Below are 17,814 nucleotides of genomic sequence, written 5' to 3'. Positions count from 1 at the left end.
GTTCTGAATGTGTCAGAATTGCTCCTCAGTCACCAACGCAAATGCTTCAACGCATGACCACTCTGTCTGATAGGTCCCTAAAATGACCACATCTTTTTAAAATGTATAATACATGAGGACTTACTAAAGTCCTCATGTATTTTAAATTTTAATGTAATAATATAAAACTAATATTATTATTATTGAGGTACAAAAGTATTTTTGGTAATAATAATATAAGTTCCAATGAAAATATTATGTTTTATGAACAATAAGTATGTTTGTTATGCAATTTTTGTTATGTCTTTTTGGAAAAAGTACTATAAGTAATGTAGGATTATATTTTTGAGTTTTAGTGACTTCCCATTGTATATTATATCATATTGTAGTCAAGAGAAGTTATAAATGAAAAAGTGCATATGAGAATTTAGCTAATTTAACTTTTCTAGTAGTTTAGGTGTATGTGTGTGTGTTAATATTTATTCGTGAATATACATGAATCTAAAGTTTCAAAGGTTGTGTTCTCAAAATTCTTGTTATTGAGAAAGTAATACCTTTGAATTTACCTCTCTGGTGCAGCGTTTATCATGCATGGTTTACAAGGAAATAGTTTGTGAAATAACACAAAGACCTACTGCAATCAAAAGATTGTACGAAATGCTTCTAAGATAGGTTCCTAAGAAGTACATAGTAAGTCCTCATGTATTTTAAGTTTTAATTTAATATAAAACTAATACTTACTTATTATTATTATTGAGGTAAGTACAAAAGTATTTTTGGTAATACATAATAATATATGTTCCTATGATAATATTATGTTTTATGAACAATAAGTTCCATATGTTTGTTATGCAATTCTTATTAAGTAAGTCTTTTTTGGAAAAGTACTATAATGTAGGTTTTTGTTTTTGAGTAAAATTTAGTGATTTACACTATTCCCATCATATAATACCATATTGTAGTCAAGAGAAGAAGTTATAAATGAAAAAGTGCTCATATGAGAATTTAGCTAATTGGGATTCTATGATATTATCAATTATTTAACTTTTCTATTAGTTTAGGTGTGTCAATGTTTATCCGGAGCATGTTATACATACATCTAAAGTTTAAAAGGTTGTGTTCTGAAAATTCTTGTTAAAAGTAAGTACTTAATATTGAATTTACCTCTTTGGTGCAGTGTTTATCATGCATATACCAAAATACTTCAGGTTTACAAGGAAATAGTTTGTGAAATAACACAAAAACATACAATGCAACTATAAGATTGTACCTGTAGGTTTTTGGTGAAAATTCATACTTGTTTTACAGTAATTATACACAACACTTGTGTTCCTTATACCTTGTATGTGTTTCTTGTGTACTAAATCAATGCAGTCTTAGCTCATCGCACCAATGCAAACCTTATTGTTGACTAGACATATAGGTATATTGTACTAATATACTACACCTCACTTATGTTATTATTCTGAAACCTCACTAACACTAAATGGATTACTAAGGTCTCTACGTCTTTACTTATGTATCACTTCGTGATTAACTTGAGAATATTTAATCGTTTTCCAAAAATTTGGACACTTCGAATGTTTAGTTTTTTGGTTTTAATAACGAATTATTTTCACTAAAATATATGCTATAGACTAAAATATAACTTATTAAGTAACTAACCAACTAAATAGCAATATAATTTAAGACTAAAAAGTATGTAATAAAATTACTAAAATGTAAACCATTCAGTAAAAGCTACTCGTTGGTTGGTGTTTATTGAATTGCTGTATTTGACGTAAAAGCAAGCGAGCTTATGTCAGAAGTGTTGTCATGATACCAAATGATACGAAATTATTACTCAGTTAACAATGGAGAAGTGAGTTTTGTGTCACGTGACCACTGACTGGCTGGAAAATAGAGGTCATGGTACCAAAATGCGAGCCAGTCAGTATTCTGGCTGGCTTTAAGAGCTCATGATAGAGGGGCTGTCATCTTTTGGCTCGAACGGTTCAATGATAACTGAACGGCGCGCGTCACTCAATAGATTAATGCTGAATGTGTAGACGAAAGCCCAAGCCGTGGGTTTTACTCTACGTGATCGCTCGATCGAGTACTTAGCATTAAAATGTTTTTAATTTTAATTATTTTAGCATGGCCAAATTGAGAGAGGAGGTTTTGGAGGCTGATAACATGGCCAAAAAGAAACAATATGAGGAGGGACCAAAGCCGTCATATGGGTAAGTTGAAAAACTTTCATGATAGAATATTTAATTTGAGTAAAAATAACAAAAAGGCCATAGACGGCGTCAAATTGTAAAAAAAGAAAGCATTTTAAGGACTAAAAAACTAAAAAGAATAAGAACTTCATATACATTTTCTCATCATTACGTCTTGTTGCCTTATCACCCGTATGAATGTATCTGTAGACACAATAGTTTTCTTGTGCGTTTATGTATGGCTTTAGTCTGTGTGGACTGTTAAGACTTTAGTATTTACTTTATATTTACAGTTACGGCGGTAAGTTCGGTGTGCAGGCAGACCGGATGGACAAATCGGCTGTTGGCCATGACTATGTCGGCAAAACCGAGAAGCATGTGTCACAGAAGGATTACGCTCAAGGTATGTTAAAGACTAGTTAGAAATATTTGGGGGTTTAAGAGCAAATCCCAGTAACAACTTGCCCTATCTATTAATCATGGTTATCACTGAAATATAGGAATCTTCTTGTTCTTGGTATCAGTCAAAACCGGCCAAGTGTGTGTCGGGCCACGCGCAATATAGGGTTCCGTAGTACCGATAGTTTTTGATAATTTTTGTATAGTCAATGAATGCACATTTATAACGTATTTTACACTATAGTTTGTGCGTTTTAAGATGACATGGGTGACACATTTTAATTGACAATAGTAGGGAAGTTACCGATGAAAATTAATCGATAATTTAATAATATTGAATCACTTCGTAAAGGAATTGCAATCGAAATTATCGATTTCGTACTGACGTTTCAGAGTAGCGCCGCCGAATTAAAATGGCCGCCCTTTTTAACCGACTTCCAAAAAGGAGGAGGTTATACAGGGTGCAATTAAACCTACTTGCCAAATTTTTTTTGGGGCTTATGTATCATTAGGTGAGTCCATTAAACCAATAAAAACAGGGTGTTAATTTTTTTACAATAACATATTTTATCCCAAAAAAATCGATGCACAATGGTCACTTCATAAGTTCATAATAATTACGATTACCGCTAGTACGTCGCACAGTGGTCTGAAATCGCTAAATAGTGGACATTCGCAAAAAAGTTCGATTTTGGTGTGGAAAAAAAAATACCATCCGATAGATTTTAAGAGGAGTAACAATTAATCCTTATTAAGTTTTTTATAAAAATGTATATTTAAGGTGAAAAAAAATAATTACGAAAATGTTGTATGGGAAAGAATCTATAAATAGAGTTTTTGTAAAAACTACTAAGTCATTCTGGTTCATTTTTTAAACAAGTAAAGTTCTAGTGGTACTTATATAAGGTTTAGAAAAAAAAATTAGGAAAATTTACGTGCAGCCTTTTGCAGTAGAGGGGTTCAAAATTTTGAAATAATTTCACTAACTTTTTAGGTGTGGAAAAAAAAAACTATTCGATAGGTTTCTTAAAGAGTAACAATAAATCCTTTGTAAGTTTTGTACAAAAATTAAGTTTTAAGGCGAAAAAAAAAAATTACGAAAATTGTATGGGTATAATATATATAAAACGAGTCCTTAAAAAGTAACAATACTTATTTGTATTTACAGACATGGATTTCAAAATTTTGAACCCGTCTACTGCAAAAGGCTGCACGTAAATTTTCGTATTTTTTTTTTCTAAACCTTACATACCACTAGAACTTTACTTGTTTCAAAAATGAACCAGAATGACTTAGGAGTTTTCGCAAAAAATCTATTTATAGATTCCTCCCCATACAACATTTTAGTAATTATTTTTTTTTTCACCTTAAAAAATACATTTTTATAAAAAACTTAATAAGGATTTATTGTTACTCTTTAGGACATCTTTCGAATAGTATTTTTTCCACATCTAAAAAGTTAGTAAAATTATTTCAAAATTTTGAACCCCTCTACTGCAAAAGGCTGCACGTAAATTTTCGATTTTTTTTTCTAAACCTTATATACCACTAGAACTTTACTTGTTTCAAAAATGAATAAATATACATTTTTTCAAATTAAAATGCCATTGTTATCAAATAAAACAAAAAAAAATTTATATATTACCAAATATCTACAAACCCTAAGGCTCTGTCCCCATCAGACACGGCGCGGCGCCAGCATCGTGTTACGGCACGACGCCGCCACCGTGATACGGAACGGCGCCGCACCGTGTCACGGTGCCGCGTACGGTGCGTCCCTATTCAGTCGATATTTGCGAGTGCTTGTCTGCATAATCATGCGTGGATATGGATCGCGAAAAAAATATTCTCTTGTTGTTTCTAAGACGAAGATTGAAAAAGAATCATTAAATATTTTTTGAAGTCGGTTAAAAAGAAACCGAGGAAATTTTATCTATTATTTATTATAAATAAAATTTCCTCGGTATACATGACAATATTTGCATAACGCGACTTTGATATGTATTTTCATATTATGCCTCGTTTAAGTTTGGACACAAATTTTGTTCGGAAGTTTCACCAGAATAGGGGTGCGCGGTGCACCGTACACGGCACCGTGTCACGGTGCGGCGCCGTACCGTATCACGGTGGCGGCGTCGTGCCGTAACACGGTGGCGGCGCCGTGCCGTGTCTGATGGGGACGCAGCCTTAATGGCTTATAACAACTTGGTACAATTGTAATTTGTCAGGAAAGAGTAAAATAAATTTTCCAAACATAATCACGATCAAATGGTAGTTTTTGCGCCTTGTATTTTCACAGATAACGTTTTTACATTTTAAATATTAACGCTCTGGCACATTTGCAATAGTATTTGTACTTTTGATGTGATTTAAAAGTTATGTTCAGCGTCTTCTCTTTTTTGACAAGCTATACAACTTTCTGGGTTGAATTGTTTCAGGTTTCGGCGGCAAGTTCGGCGTGCAGACAGACCGAATGGACGCGAGCGCAGTCGGCCACGACTACGTGGGGAAGGTGGAGAAACACGCCTCGCAGTCGGACTACAGCCGCGGCTTCGGCGGGAAGTACGGGGTGCAGACGGACCGCGTTGATAAGGTACGTGTACAGTGCTCCCAAAGTGATAATGTGCATAGAAATTTTCGTAATTTTTCGGCATCGGTCGTATTTTTCCGAGCGCCGGAAGACGTCGCTGCAAGCGCTGTTTTAAACTTAACTTTAAGAAAAAACAGCGCTTTGCAGCGACGTAGAGGCGCCTGACGTTGCTTGGACGTTACTATGGTATTATACCGATGGCTTCCCGGTGAGTATAGTACTTATTGACGGACCGGCGACAGCGGACAGCCACCGGCTATATGATATTTACTTCTTTTTCTTTTGAACAAGGTGCAAAATGCAAGTGCATTGTTTGGGGCTCTTGCGTTTCATAGATTCGGGTGTTTTCGTGATTACGACAATAAGCGAAGACTTGCATGTGCATTATTAATTTGGGAGTACTGTATGCATAAACGTACGTATACACGTATAATACTTTACGTACACATACTTTACGTAAGTTAGCACGTACACACACGCTTACGTCCGTTTACTCGTACATAGTACCTAGTATGTACGCTCGCTACGTGCGCACTAACTTACGTACGTTTCGTATTGCCCGTACGCTTATACGTATACATACGTATGTATTACACTTTCGCTATTGCTCTCTTTTTCTATTAACCTGTAATAGGGTAAATGACTAGTAGATTGGACAGTACTAGTCATTGGAAAAAGCACAAAAACACCATATTTATTAACGTTGCTTTAAAAACTGACTGTTTTTCTTTAGAAACAGGCTTAATGTGGACGCTAATATGACGGCAACATTTCTAACTAGATTTAGTTATTATAATGTTATGTAAAGTGTTTCTTAGTGATTAAACACATTTTTATATTCTTTGTGATATTATTATGCACGGGAAACTTTGGCGAAAAATGTGGATAAGAAATAGCTAATAAGCTTGATAGAAAATGAATTTAAATAAATATAGTCTCAAAATGTTCTCTACAATTTTCATATAACTTAAATTACTAATTACTATCCTTACTTTAGGAAAATCAGAGCTAATACAATCGCGTCGTTGCTAGTTCTGTACTCTGTAGTCATAGTAATGGCGAAAAAGATTTAATGCAATTCTTTTACTTTAAAAGCAGGAAATTTTTTAAGCAAAGCAGCTTTTTCCAATGACTAGTACTGTCCAATCTACTAGTCATTTACCTTATATCTTTTTTTTCTGATCATAGAAAAGACAGAACGTCTATTGGGAATACTTTGAGTTTTGTGAGACAAGATTAAGCCCGCAACTCTATTGCGCTGAAATCAGTTTACCGCCCGGGAACCGTACATTTTTTGACATTAAAACTACATTCTTTCCCGATATTAAAAATACCTTCTTACCAAAAAAAATAAAATAGTTTAGCGACTTAAGCGAGATACTAGGCAGATAGATTCGCATTTATAATATCAGTATCGATTGTAATGCTCCAGAGCGCAGCAGGCTGGGAGCACAAGGAGCAGATAGAGAAGCATCCTTCACAGAAGGACTACGCAGTCGGCTTCGGCGGGAAATTCGGCGTGCAGACAGACAGACAGGACGCCAGCGCTGCGGGCTGGGACCACAAGGAGGAGACGCAAGCGCACGAGTCACAGAAAGGTGCGTATGACTGATACAACTGTAGTACCAGTATGCATAATATTACGAAATAATCTACACTATAGTTTGTGCGTTTTAAGATGATATGCGTGACACATTATAATTGACAATAGTAGGGAAGTTACCTAACAAAAATTAATCGATAGTTTAAAAATATCGAATCACTTCGTAAAGGAATTGCAATCGAAATTATCGATTTCGTACTGACATTTCAGTGGTGCCGACGATTTAAGATTTTTATCGATTTGATTTCGATTCAACAGTGTCCATCTCTATTGACACAGGTTCCGTTTCATGCATCTGACATTTTTTAAATGTTTTCGTAACAATAATTTTATACTCCTATTTCACAGTTAATAATATAATTTTATATTAATAAGTTAGCATTTAGTAACTTTTCATTTTTATTCATTTACAAATAAAGAAAACATTTGTTTTTGTAGTTGGAATATAATTTATTACATTTTGATTTTTTTTGTTTTCTTGTAAAAAAAATCCGTAGCAAGGAATATGAGAAGTGTCACCCATATCATCTTAAAACGCATAAACTATAGTAAGTATGAATGTACGAGTGGTCTTATGTTTCTTGATCCTGCAGACTACGCGGTCGGCTTCGGCGGCAAGTACGGCGTGCAGACGGACCGACAGGACGCGAGCGCGGTCGGCTGGGACCACAAAGAGAGGGCGCCCGCGCACGCCAGCCAGGTCGATCACAAGAAGGTAAGCCTTGACACCGGGACAGTTGCAAATTATAAATCTACAGCGAGTATGCATAAGGTCAAAAACACGAGCGAGTACTCATTGTTTCTTATTTATTTAGTCAAGTCCTTAAACTGGTCCAATGTAAAATTTTGTTCAAAAACGAGTTACAACTTTATGTGTAATCGTTGAAATTCTTAATTTAGACATATAGATGCTTTCCTGAGTTGCAAAACCTGAATAGAAATTTGGATAATTGAGTTGACATTTCTTTCTCGTGTGCGCCACACGAGAAAGAAATGTCAACTCGCGCCACAATCCTACATTGCGCTATAGAAGTTTCTGAGCATGAACAAGCAATCTCGCTCGGTTGGAAAATCTACCTTTGGTTTGCCACGCATATACGCCACACTCGTTTCACCGCGTTACGGCAAAATGTAAAAGCGATCAATGACTGATGCGATGGTGTCATTTTATTATACAGGGTTTCGGCGGCAAGTTCGGCGTGCAGACGGACAGGCAGGACGCGAGCGCGCTCGGCTTCGACGCGGCGCCGCGTGAGCCGCCCCCCGCGCGCCCGCGCCCCGACACCGCCGGCGCGCGCCCCTCCGCGCTGCGCGACCGCTTCGAGAACATGGCCAAGGAGAAGGAGCAGGTACGTCACCCGTCACTGTCACACTGACAGCTGTCAAAGTCAGCGTGACGGCTGTCAACGTCAAACGGACCTCTTACTCGTCAGAATTATTTTTGCATTGTAAATGTTGTTGCAAACAACTTTTTTATATACTCAGGGGGAGCATATAAAAAAGTTGTTTGCAACAACATTTACAATGCAAAAATAATTCTGTCGAGTAAGGTTATTCCATTTTTTGTCAGATCTATCTATGCATGTAGCGTTGTCAATGGTCATTGGTCACTCTGCCTCATAAGATAATAAAAATATTTACTCCAGTGTGATATTAAAAAATGCATTTTATCTTAATTTTTCAGGAAGCTTTACAATCTGTCCAAAGGATAAGACAAGAGCGACAGAAAATAGACAAGACACTCACAGAAAAGGTAATTAATAGGGACATTGCCCAGATCAAATATTAGCAGATTTTTAAAATAAAATAAAAATATATAACGGTAAAAATTAAACATTTCCAAATTTTCAGCTCCATAATTCTTATGCATTTTTTATAGAAATAGTCAAGTGTAATATTATTTAATAAAAAATCCTAATATTGTCTACCATTCGATAAGTTATACAATTTATAACAATTTTTCTTGTGAAACCACTTTCATAAACATAATATTTAACATAGCTATCAAACAACGTTTTCCCACGACGCGTAAATATTTATCTACTGTAAACTAGCACGGCGTGACGTCATAGTCTGCTGACATTTTGTATGTAGCGTATAGTCACAGAATATATATTAGTAGTACCAACAGAAGTCCAACTCGTGAAACCCGTTTAAAAAAATAACAACTCATGCTGCGATACTATAAAGTTCAAATTCCGACCGCGCAGTGCTAGGTGCCTACAATTATATTTGCCTACATGTACGCTCCCTTTCTATCGCGTAAGAGGTACCCTTTCTGACGAAATCAAGATTGTCACCTTTTAGAAAATAAAATAATCTACTTTTAATTACTATAGCTACTAATAGCAATTTTTATAGTGATAATCAAATTTTAGTAACCCAACGTATATTTTATGATATACGGTTTATATATTCGATTATAGTGTAGGAGCTGGTCAGGAATGTTTTACAACTTAAACATAGTAACTTGTGTTTATTTATGTGTAGTATGCGGTTTATTTGTAACAAATTTGTTTATTTGCTATGTTTGTGTTTTTTTTTACCTTTTTTTCGTATTTTAAAGTCTTAAATTACTTTATTGAAATATTTCTTTGACTTTTTTCAATTGTTCATATTTATCAGATTAATAACGATTCTGTCACAGCGGTTAAATCAGTACGTAGATATATGCGACAAAAAATTTTGCGCGCGCGTCACCGCTCGCTTGTGAGTCCCTTGTGATCTGCCCCTTTAAAGGGGTACTTACAGCTCGATACCTAAACATGCGAGTGGGACAGGCCTGGTATAGTTTAGTTTTAAATGTGATTTTTTTTTTTTTTTTAATCTAATTAAAGGACTTTATCGAAAACGATAATGCCGTCCTTATAGGTATTCAGATTTGCGAACTGTGATAGAAGAGTTTTCAAGATATCAGAGTCATTCTTTCACCGATGTTTCTATTTTTGAGATATCCTTCAATTACTTATAAAAAAGGAAACTATTCTAATAATAATTATTGTGCAGGGTGCAATTAAACGCGCGAGCGTCGCGTCGTGTCCATTAATTGTAGTGTTTTTTTAGTATAACTTTCGGAAGCTATTTCTTAACATATTAGTACTGAGTGATTATAAAAGAAAAAATACGTGTATTTTTATTTTTAACAAGGACCAATATATCAAAATTTGGCAGGAAGGTTTAATTGCACCCTGTATGTAATATGTATTATGTTTTTTTTTTCAGGAAAAAGACAAGCTAGCCAAACAGCAAGAGGACGAACCTGTAAAGGTTGAACCGGTGAAAGTCGAACCCGTCGTCAAAGCGGAGCCGGTTGCGGTTGAACCGAAGGAAACCACAACAGAAACCAAGGTTGAGGAGCAAGCGGAGGTTAAAGCGAACCTGCCCGATGTCACGTTGGTTGGTGAACCCAAAGACGACAACCACGAAGTGTATAAAGGGGAGAAGGAGGATGTAAGTGTCATTCATATTAACGCTAGTTGACGCCCGTAACTCCGGTCCGCCAAAATTCGTATATCGCGCGAGAACCGTACATTTTTGACAAAAAGGTATTTTATATCGTTTTCCCGGGACTCATAGTAGAGCTCAACAAGGCTTTAAATGAACGTGGCAAAAATAGGAAACAACGCTGCCATCGTACAAAATTTTTGACACGTTTTCGACAGTTCTCCTTTACCAGCAGCGCCCCGTCCACGTTCATTTAAAGCTTTGTAGCACTTTATCTGCATATCAAATGATGATGGGCAAAAATGTATGGGCTCTTGTATATGTCTCAACAGGAATGGATTGTATATTTTTAGGAAGGTATACATACCCATGTAAATTAATGACCAATAGGGCGCTTGTCTAGATTCGTTGTACTTTTTGAGTAAAGCCATGTTAAAAGTGACATCAGCGCTCATACATTTCAGGCTGATAACATCATGTTACATTATAGCATGATTATTTTTAGAGTTCCGTAGTCAACAAGAAACCCTTATACGATACTCCCCTATCCCCCTCTCCCCTACACATCAAACGTTTTTTTTTTAATAATGCTCTTGTCCCTGATTTGAGGGATTTATGTTCTTAATACAATTTATGTAACACTCATACAGTCTTATGTCTACACTTATCTTCTATTTATATTTTCTGTTCTGTCATCGTTACCTGCTCCGCCGTCAAGGGTGAGCAGTATGAGGGAGGGGTTAAACTACTACTGTGAGCGTAAATCTAAGGTGCAATGTCTAAGACAAGACATCCGTAACCTTTCTAAGCGCAAATAAATCTTACCACATAGACGACAAAAACTACGTCGGTAACGCCGGCCTTGTACGTTGACTGTACATATTTCAAAAAGTACAGTTGCTAGGGGATGGGCGCCATGTAACTTTTTTACCTACTCACTAAGAACTATCTAATGGTATATATTTTATTTCTGTTGAGCAATATACCAAAATGCCCATGATCCTTTCTCTCTTCTAATCTAAATCGGTTCAGCGGTTTGGGTGTGAAGATAACTGATAGACACACTTTCTCATTTGTTGAAGGTTTATATTAGGAGAAAAGTGATACGAAGTTCACAGGTACAGTCAGCGTTCAAAAGTCCAGTAGCACCGTAACGACCATATTCGTTTGCCGGTATAGTGCGTATTTATGTGTGCGTCGTGTTACCGTGCACACACTTAAATGTCGTACAGTATCAATACAACAAAGTTTAAGCGTGTAGTGGATGAGAGACAAAGATAACATATATTTTTGTCTTCTTCATTCATTCTTCTTCATTTATGCACTGCACTGTGTCAATAAATGCAAAAATGTAGTTGGACACGTAAGACAGTTCATAGCTCCATCAGTAAATAGTTGGCCTCGTAAGGTTGAAATGGTCACGGTTCAAATCTCAGTTATCATAATAAAGTTTTCGTATTGTTTTTACAATCTCAGCATTCTTAAAATCTCAAATTAAGTATATTTTAATGAAATGACTATTTTGAAAGCTTTTTTTTAAGTGAGGATATTATTATTATATTTTGGTTACTTAGATAATTACTTATAATATTATATTATAAATATATTATAATAAAACAACATTTACAAAAAATAAATTTTATATTTATTTCAATGACATAACAATTATTGAACATAATTGACGGACGACGGTAAAATCTTTGATCCGCAGATCTATCAATATCTATTATATCTATTGTGTTATCAATATTTCATGCTATTGAGGTTATAGTTTAATTATTCGTTTTCCGAGGAAAAGAGGATTAAAACTTAACCTCAACTTAAAAACCTACCAATTATTGGCCAGCACGTTCCTTTGTATAATGCCCAATTGAAACTTACAAAATATAAATATTATAACAATTAACACTAATTATTGCGACATAGAATTTTTAATTTAATAATAAGTATTAATGATTATTAATATTTTGTGTAACCTCCATTATTTTCGATACAACTAAGAAGACGTCTGCGCATGGAAGCCACAATATTCTTACAAATATCTGTTCCACGTAAGTCCTCCCACAACTGCATGCAATGGGATTTGAGCAGCTCCGGACATCTTTCATCGCGTCCTCGCCATCTTTGCACCATTAAAACCCATATATTTTCAATCGGGTTTAAATCTGGGGATCGTGCTGGCCACGGAATAACCTTAATATTAGAATGATCACTGAACCAATTGCGAACTACGGAGGCTCGGTGAATTGGACAATTATCATGCACAAAACTTATTTCGCTATCACCATACATATTTCGCACAGTAGGCAACATAATGTCGTCTAACACTTCCACATAATTTGCACTGTTGGCTCGCGTAGGTATAAATTCAAGTTAACCCGGCCCTTGCGCACTAATACATCCCCACATGTTCACACTTATTCTGCCAGATTCAGTGTTTGATACCACGTTATTTTCACACCAACGGGTGTTATCTTTACGCCATAAATGTAGTCTTCCTTTATAAGAGGATTTAAAAGTCTTTTCATCGGAAAAAATTGTTGTTTCCCAATCAAAATCTAAATACTCTCGTGCAAAGCGTAACCGTTCGTCTTTATGCCTTTGAGTCAAAAACGGTTTTTTCGCCGGGTTTCGGTGGTGTAGTCCCTCGTCATGAAGTGCACGACGAACGGTGACCAATGACGTGTTAAATTCATCGGCAAAACGTCTTGTCGGTATGAAACCACACGTTTCATACTCCGCTGTCATATAACGCCGCTGAGTCTGGTTAATAAGAAGTGGCCCTCCACTTCGTTTACGACTCTGCAAGCCACCTTCTTCCTCGAATCTTTTCACCCATCGACTCACAGTATTTCTCTAAAAAAAAGAACAAATTGTAAAATACGATTTTTACCAATGAAAAAATACACATCAAAATAATATAATTAATTTCTACTTACTGAGAAGCCAGTTTCGTTAGAAATTTGAGAAATATTCAGGCCATTCGAATATAGGGCCACAATATTAGCTCTTGCTTCGATAGTAATATTTGCTTGCATATTGGATAAATTATAAATCGCAACAGTAAGAAGTAAGAACACAAACACTCGTAGCTGAGTTCACCAACCAACAACATTATTTTTAAATATTTTGTTTTCTCCAAGCCTTTTTTTAATCTACCCTCACATTCTTTGCTGTGACTAGAATGTTACGTTTCTAACTATAGTTGCTGTGCTTTTAGTTAGAAACGTAATTTTTATATTCTACATAGTTGTATCAATACTCATAGTTCATAATAATTTATAAATATTTCTCAAAAAGTGTTATACGCAACACTTGGGTCGGATTTGATCCTGTAATTTAGCTGGTGACTTAATAATTCTTAATAGACGCACTTGCTATACCACTGGGCCACGGCAGTGCTCGCGTGTTGACACGAAATTGACGATATGAATATACAGCCAAACAAAGTGTATGTGTGTGTGAATTGTCTTTATGGAAAAAGGTCACAAGTAACGTTAAGTGTTGACGCTATCGTTGCGTTCGATTGCTACTGGACTTTTGAACGTAACTGTACATCTAGACTAGATTATAGTGCTAACCATAGCATTTTTTATCAAATGCGCATACGTCTAGTATAAGTAATGCTGGATTTACACAGGTGACTATTATAACCGCACGATTTACGCCTCACGGCGACAATCGACTGTCTAAATGGCAATACGCCGCTTGCCGTCTAAATGGCAATATGCCGCATGCCGAATTGTCATTTAGACAGTCGATTTTCGCCGTGCGGCGTAAATCGTGCTGCTATAGTCCCCCGTGTAAATCCAGCATAATACACGATGCACGGCAACGTCGCATCTGTGCGGCGCACACAAACGTCGTGCCAAAGTCTGGTGAACTGATACGACGTTAGACGAATGTTAGGTTTCTTACGGAATTTCTCGATTCGGCCAGCAAGCTCAAAAACCGCAATAAAAGCTAAGCAATAGCTTAAAAATTTTACGTTGCCATTGAACATCCAGGGTCGCCAAGTCACCATAGTGGTGTCTCCGGTCGGCTGGGAGGCGGGCGAAGGCGACGAGGCCGGCGGCTCCGAGGACGAGGACGGGTACACCGCGCTCGCCCTGTACGACTACCAGGCGGCCGCCGCCGACGAGATCAGCTTCGACCCCGGCGACCTCATCACCAACATACTGATGGTGAGTGCCGTCTCTCTCGCACGAGTGTCGCCGTCCCGCTCTACCACTACCGATGGTCAGAGTAACTGCTTGATGATTTCTTAAGTTTACGCGAGTATCTCTCATGATATTCTAAGGTTTAAGCACTTACGGATTTTATTAATCCCGACGTTTTGGCTGCTTTCCATCGACCGTGTGCACGGGTGTTCTGAGGTGATAGACGTCCAATTCATTGAATTCTTCAACTACCCGAAGATTCATTAATTTTTGTTTTGCGTTTCGATCTACGCAGAACGAACTCACAGTGTCCTGAAGCCGAGGTGTCCTAGGCTGGTATGTATAGCGCGATAGCAAAACTTTCATGGCAGAAACAAGTAGCAAGTTATTCTAAGGTTTACAAATTCTACAAATCTAAGGCCGGTATAAATATTCAGTATTCAAGATGCATCTCGGTCTCAAGACGCGGTTCGGGTCTATGATTGGTCCAAATTTTGACAGCCAACCAATCACAGAGCGAACCGTGTCTTGAGACCGAGATGCATTTTGAGTACTGAATATTTATACCGGCCTTAGATTTGTAGAATTTGTAAACCTTAGAATAACTTGCTACTTGTTTCTGCCATGAAAGTTTTGCTATCGCGCTATACAAATAAGTCACCTATGTATTGTGTTGCCGCTTCACTCTCACACGAGAATATTGCTAGCTCATTCGACATGAATGAATGAATGAATGAATGAATGAATGACATAATAGATGAAGAAAAGTAAATGTATTATTCTCTACAGATCGACGAAGGCTGGTGGCAGGGCTTATGTAAGGGCGCGTACGGCCTCTTCCCCGCCAACTACGTTCAGCTGCAAGACAAGTAGACCGGAAGACCAGAAGACCGAGTAGACCAACGAAAGACCCGAGTAGACCAAGAAAAGTAATGTCAGCAATAGAAAGGACCATAAATGCAAATACTGTTTTGCCTTCTGTTGGATTATCAATCCACTTTTTTTTTATTTCTTGTAATAGGCTGCGCCTGGCTGATCGCTTGTACTACTACTATAAGTATGTTGAAATCTTGAGAGGTGTCAAGGGACACCCGAATGGAACGAAGTTATTTCTTATGGTCGAAAAACCTGTATACATATACACTTTAAACATTTATAAAAAACGCCATCTATAGATGCCCAGGAATAATAACAACGCGTCGCTGTTTATTCTCAAAAACGCCATCTAGTTGACGCACAGGAATACTATCAGCGCACTCTGCCCCTACTATGCAGGTACTAATAGAAAAGTGTCGAGGTCAAATATCGTTCTGTCTAACTTGTTTGTTGTTCTTTCGCAACGCTGAATGCGCCATAAGGAACTTCGTTCCAACAATAAAAGTATCATTATTTGCTTTTGTGTTGATTAAAAAACATTTAAAAATAATGATAATGGTCTCATGTTGTCGGTCATGTTAAAAATTGGCCATGGTCAAAGTTGAGAAAATTGATTGTTAAGTAGCATCTTTAGGCAAAAGGCTCTGTTAAAGGTCTTATGGTAGTGATTTTCAACGAAATCGCGTAATACTAGTTTCTTATGGTCTCTTATGTTAGGTCAAGTTATATTATTATGTAATATAAAGGTAGCTTTCCGATCTTCGCAGCTAGCGACCGACAAAATTTCAAATAAAATGCCACTTTATAAAGGAGGCTGTACAGGGTGTAACAAAAATAAATGATAATACTTTAGGGTGTGTACGTGTTCCTTGTAGAGAGTTCACTGTGAAAGTAGCAGCGCTGAAAGAATTTTTTTTCACTTTTGTATGGGGAAACTCGTGACGCTTGGGCCCTTGCCCATACTAAAGTGAAAAAAAAAACGTCTTTCAGCGCTGCTACTTTCACAGTGAACTCTCTACAAGGAACACGTACACACCCTAAAATATTATCGCTTTTTTTGTTACACACTGTAGAAATCATTTCGGTTTACGCCACTACAAATCAGTGGCCTTTTCGGTCGGTAGACTCAAATGTCTAGTTTATAAAGTGGCATTTTATTTTAATTTTTTTCGGTTGCTACGAAGATTGGAAAGCTACTTTAGGTGCGTACCCCACGTGCATGCTTGACCACAGTTTTGCTGGCGCATGCTTCTCGCATGAAAAGACGGAAGACTGACTTATCTACCAGTTACCACACGGCACAGTTATGCATGCGCAAGCCACATTCTTGCCGAGATCGACGGCGTATGAACAACTTGGCTTGAACATTGAACGTCTAACCACATGCGCAGACTAGTTTGCACACGAAGGCTTGCATGCCAGAATTTCAAGTAAGTTTAAAAACCGTCAAGCCAAACTTTGGGGCTTGCGCATACTACCGTTTTACCAACTACACGCACAATGTTCAGTGTACAAGCGGCATGCGCAAGCAAAACTGTGGTCAAGCATGCACGTGTGGTAGGCGCCTTAAGATTTAGTATCTTATAAGTTGTAACATATTATTATGCTCGACAATACATATTTTAAACAGTTGTTTTTAGAGGACATGGAAAATAGATTTAGTTTAGTAATGACAAGAAATATAAAATCAATACCGTAAATAGACAAGCAAAAGTAAATTAGAAATGCTTGTTTAAATTAAAAGTTGTGAAAATATTGTTATCACTGCCTTTTATGACTATACCAATTATAATTTTGTGAATATTTTTTTTTTATACTTTAATTATTATTTGCACTTTTTTATGTCTATGATTGATTGTACAAACTTAGAAAATGTTTGATGGGCATAAATGTAAACATTATTTAAATTGTGCGATTGGTATTTAAATGAGTATTATTTTTATTAAATTTTAAAGAAATCTAATGCTCTGCTAATTGAAATTTGAAGTATTTTTAACAAATATTAAAAACGAGATAGCGTAGCGAGCGAGCAAAATATTAAGGGACAAAAAAAAAATATAATTATAGATATACTACAGGGACGCTGTTAAGCATTTGTGTACCATCCCCAAATGGTATTAGACGGTAGACCAAAAAAAATTATGTATTTAGGTTATGAATGCAGTCATGATTCTTTAGATTATTTAGAACTAGACCAGCGTTGCCAGAACTTTTTCAATGAAACTAGCGGGATTCTTACGTCAAAAGCAGGACATAGTAAAAAAACATATAAAATCTTCTAATTTTTATCTTTTTATTTCACTTAAAATTAAGTTTTAATAAGATAGCAAAAGAAGCCATAGAAAAGCCACCCCTCCATCTCCTTTTATTTTCATACACACCTTTTTTTCTCAGCACGCTGCACGTACGTTTGAGTTATCTGCGGGGCTAAAATGGTCGCTTTGGAGAATCATATTATATTGAATCATAATATGATTCATTTTTAAACTCCACTTTTCGTGCAATTGATATAGTGATTCGCTTCGATTAATGATTGGTCGCCGCGCGCGAGCGCCGCGCGAG

At 36.6% G+C, this 17,814-nt stretch overlaps 1 protein-coding gene across 1 annotated transcript in view; it reads left to right on the top strand.

Moving 5' to 3' along the window:
• Window positions 1-15,466, top strand: part of LOC121735950 (src substrate cortactin) — a 30,487-nt gene extending 15,021 nt beyond the window's left edge. Inside the window, exons 3-12 of the mRNA XM_042126956.1 lie at window positions 2,115-2,201; window positions 2,474-2,583; window positions 5,018-5,172; window positions 6,602-6,767; window positions 7,366-7,487; window positions 7,951-8,121; window positions 8,457-8,525; window positions 9,995-10,222; window positions 14,224-14,400; window positions 15,166-15,466. Of these exons, the coding sequence (XP_041982890.1) occupies window positions 2,115-2,201; window positions 2,474-2,583; window positions 5,018-5,172; window positions 6,602-6,767; window positions 7,366-7,487; window positions 7,951-8,121; window positions 8,457-8,525; window positions 9,995-10,222; window positions 14,224-14,400; window positions 15,166-15,249 (1,369 nt within the window). The 3' untranslated portion in view covers window positions 15,250-15,466. The remainder of the gene's footprint in view (window positions 1-2,114; window positions 2,202-2,473; window positions 2,584-5,017; window positions 5,173-6,601; window positions 6,768-7,365; window positions 7,488-7,950; window positions 8,122-8,456; window positions 8,526-9,994; window positions 10,223-14,223; window positions 14,401-15,165) is intronic.
• The last annotated feature ends 2,348 nt before the right edge of the window (window positions 15,467-17,814 follow it).

This window comes from Aricia agestis, chromosome 18, assembly GCF_905147365.1.
Source record: "Aricia agestis chromosome 18, ilAriAges1.1, whole genome shotgun sequence".
Classification (NCBI taxonomy): Eukaryota; Metazoa; Arthropoda; class Insecta; order Lepidoptera; family Lycaenidae; genus Aricia; species Aricia agestis.
Note: the sequence above shows the minus strand (reverse complement) of the source record. Positions and strands in the feature narration are given on the sequence as shown.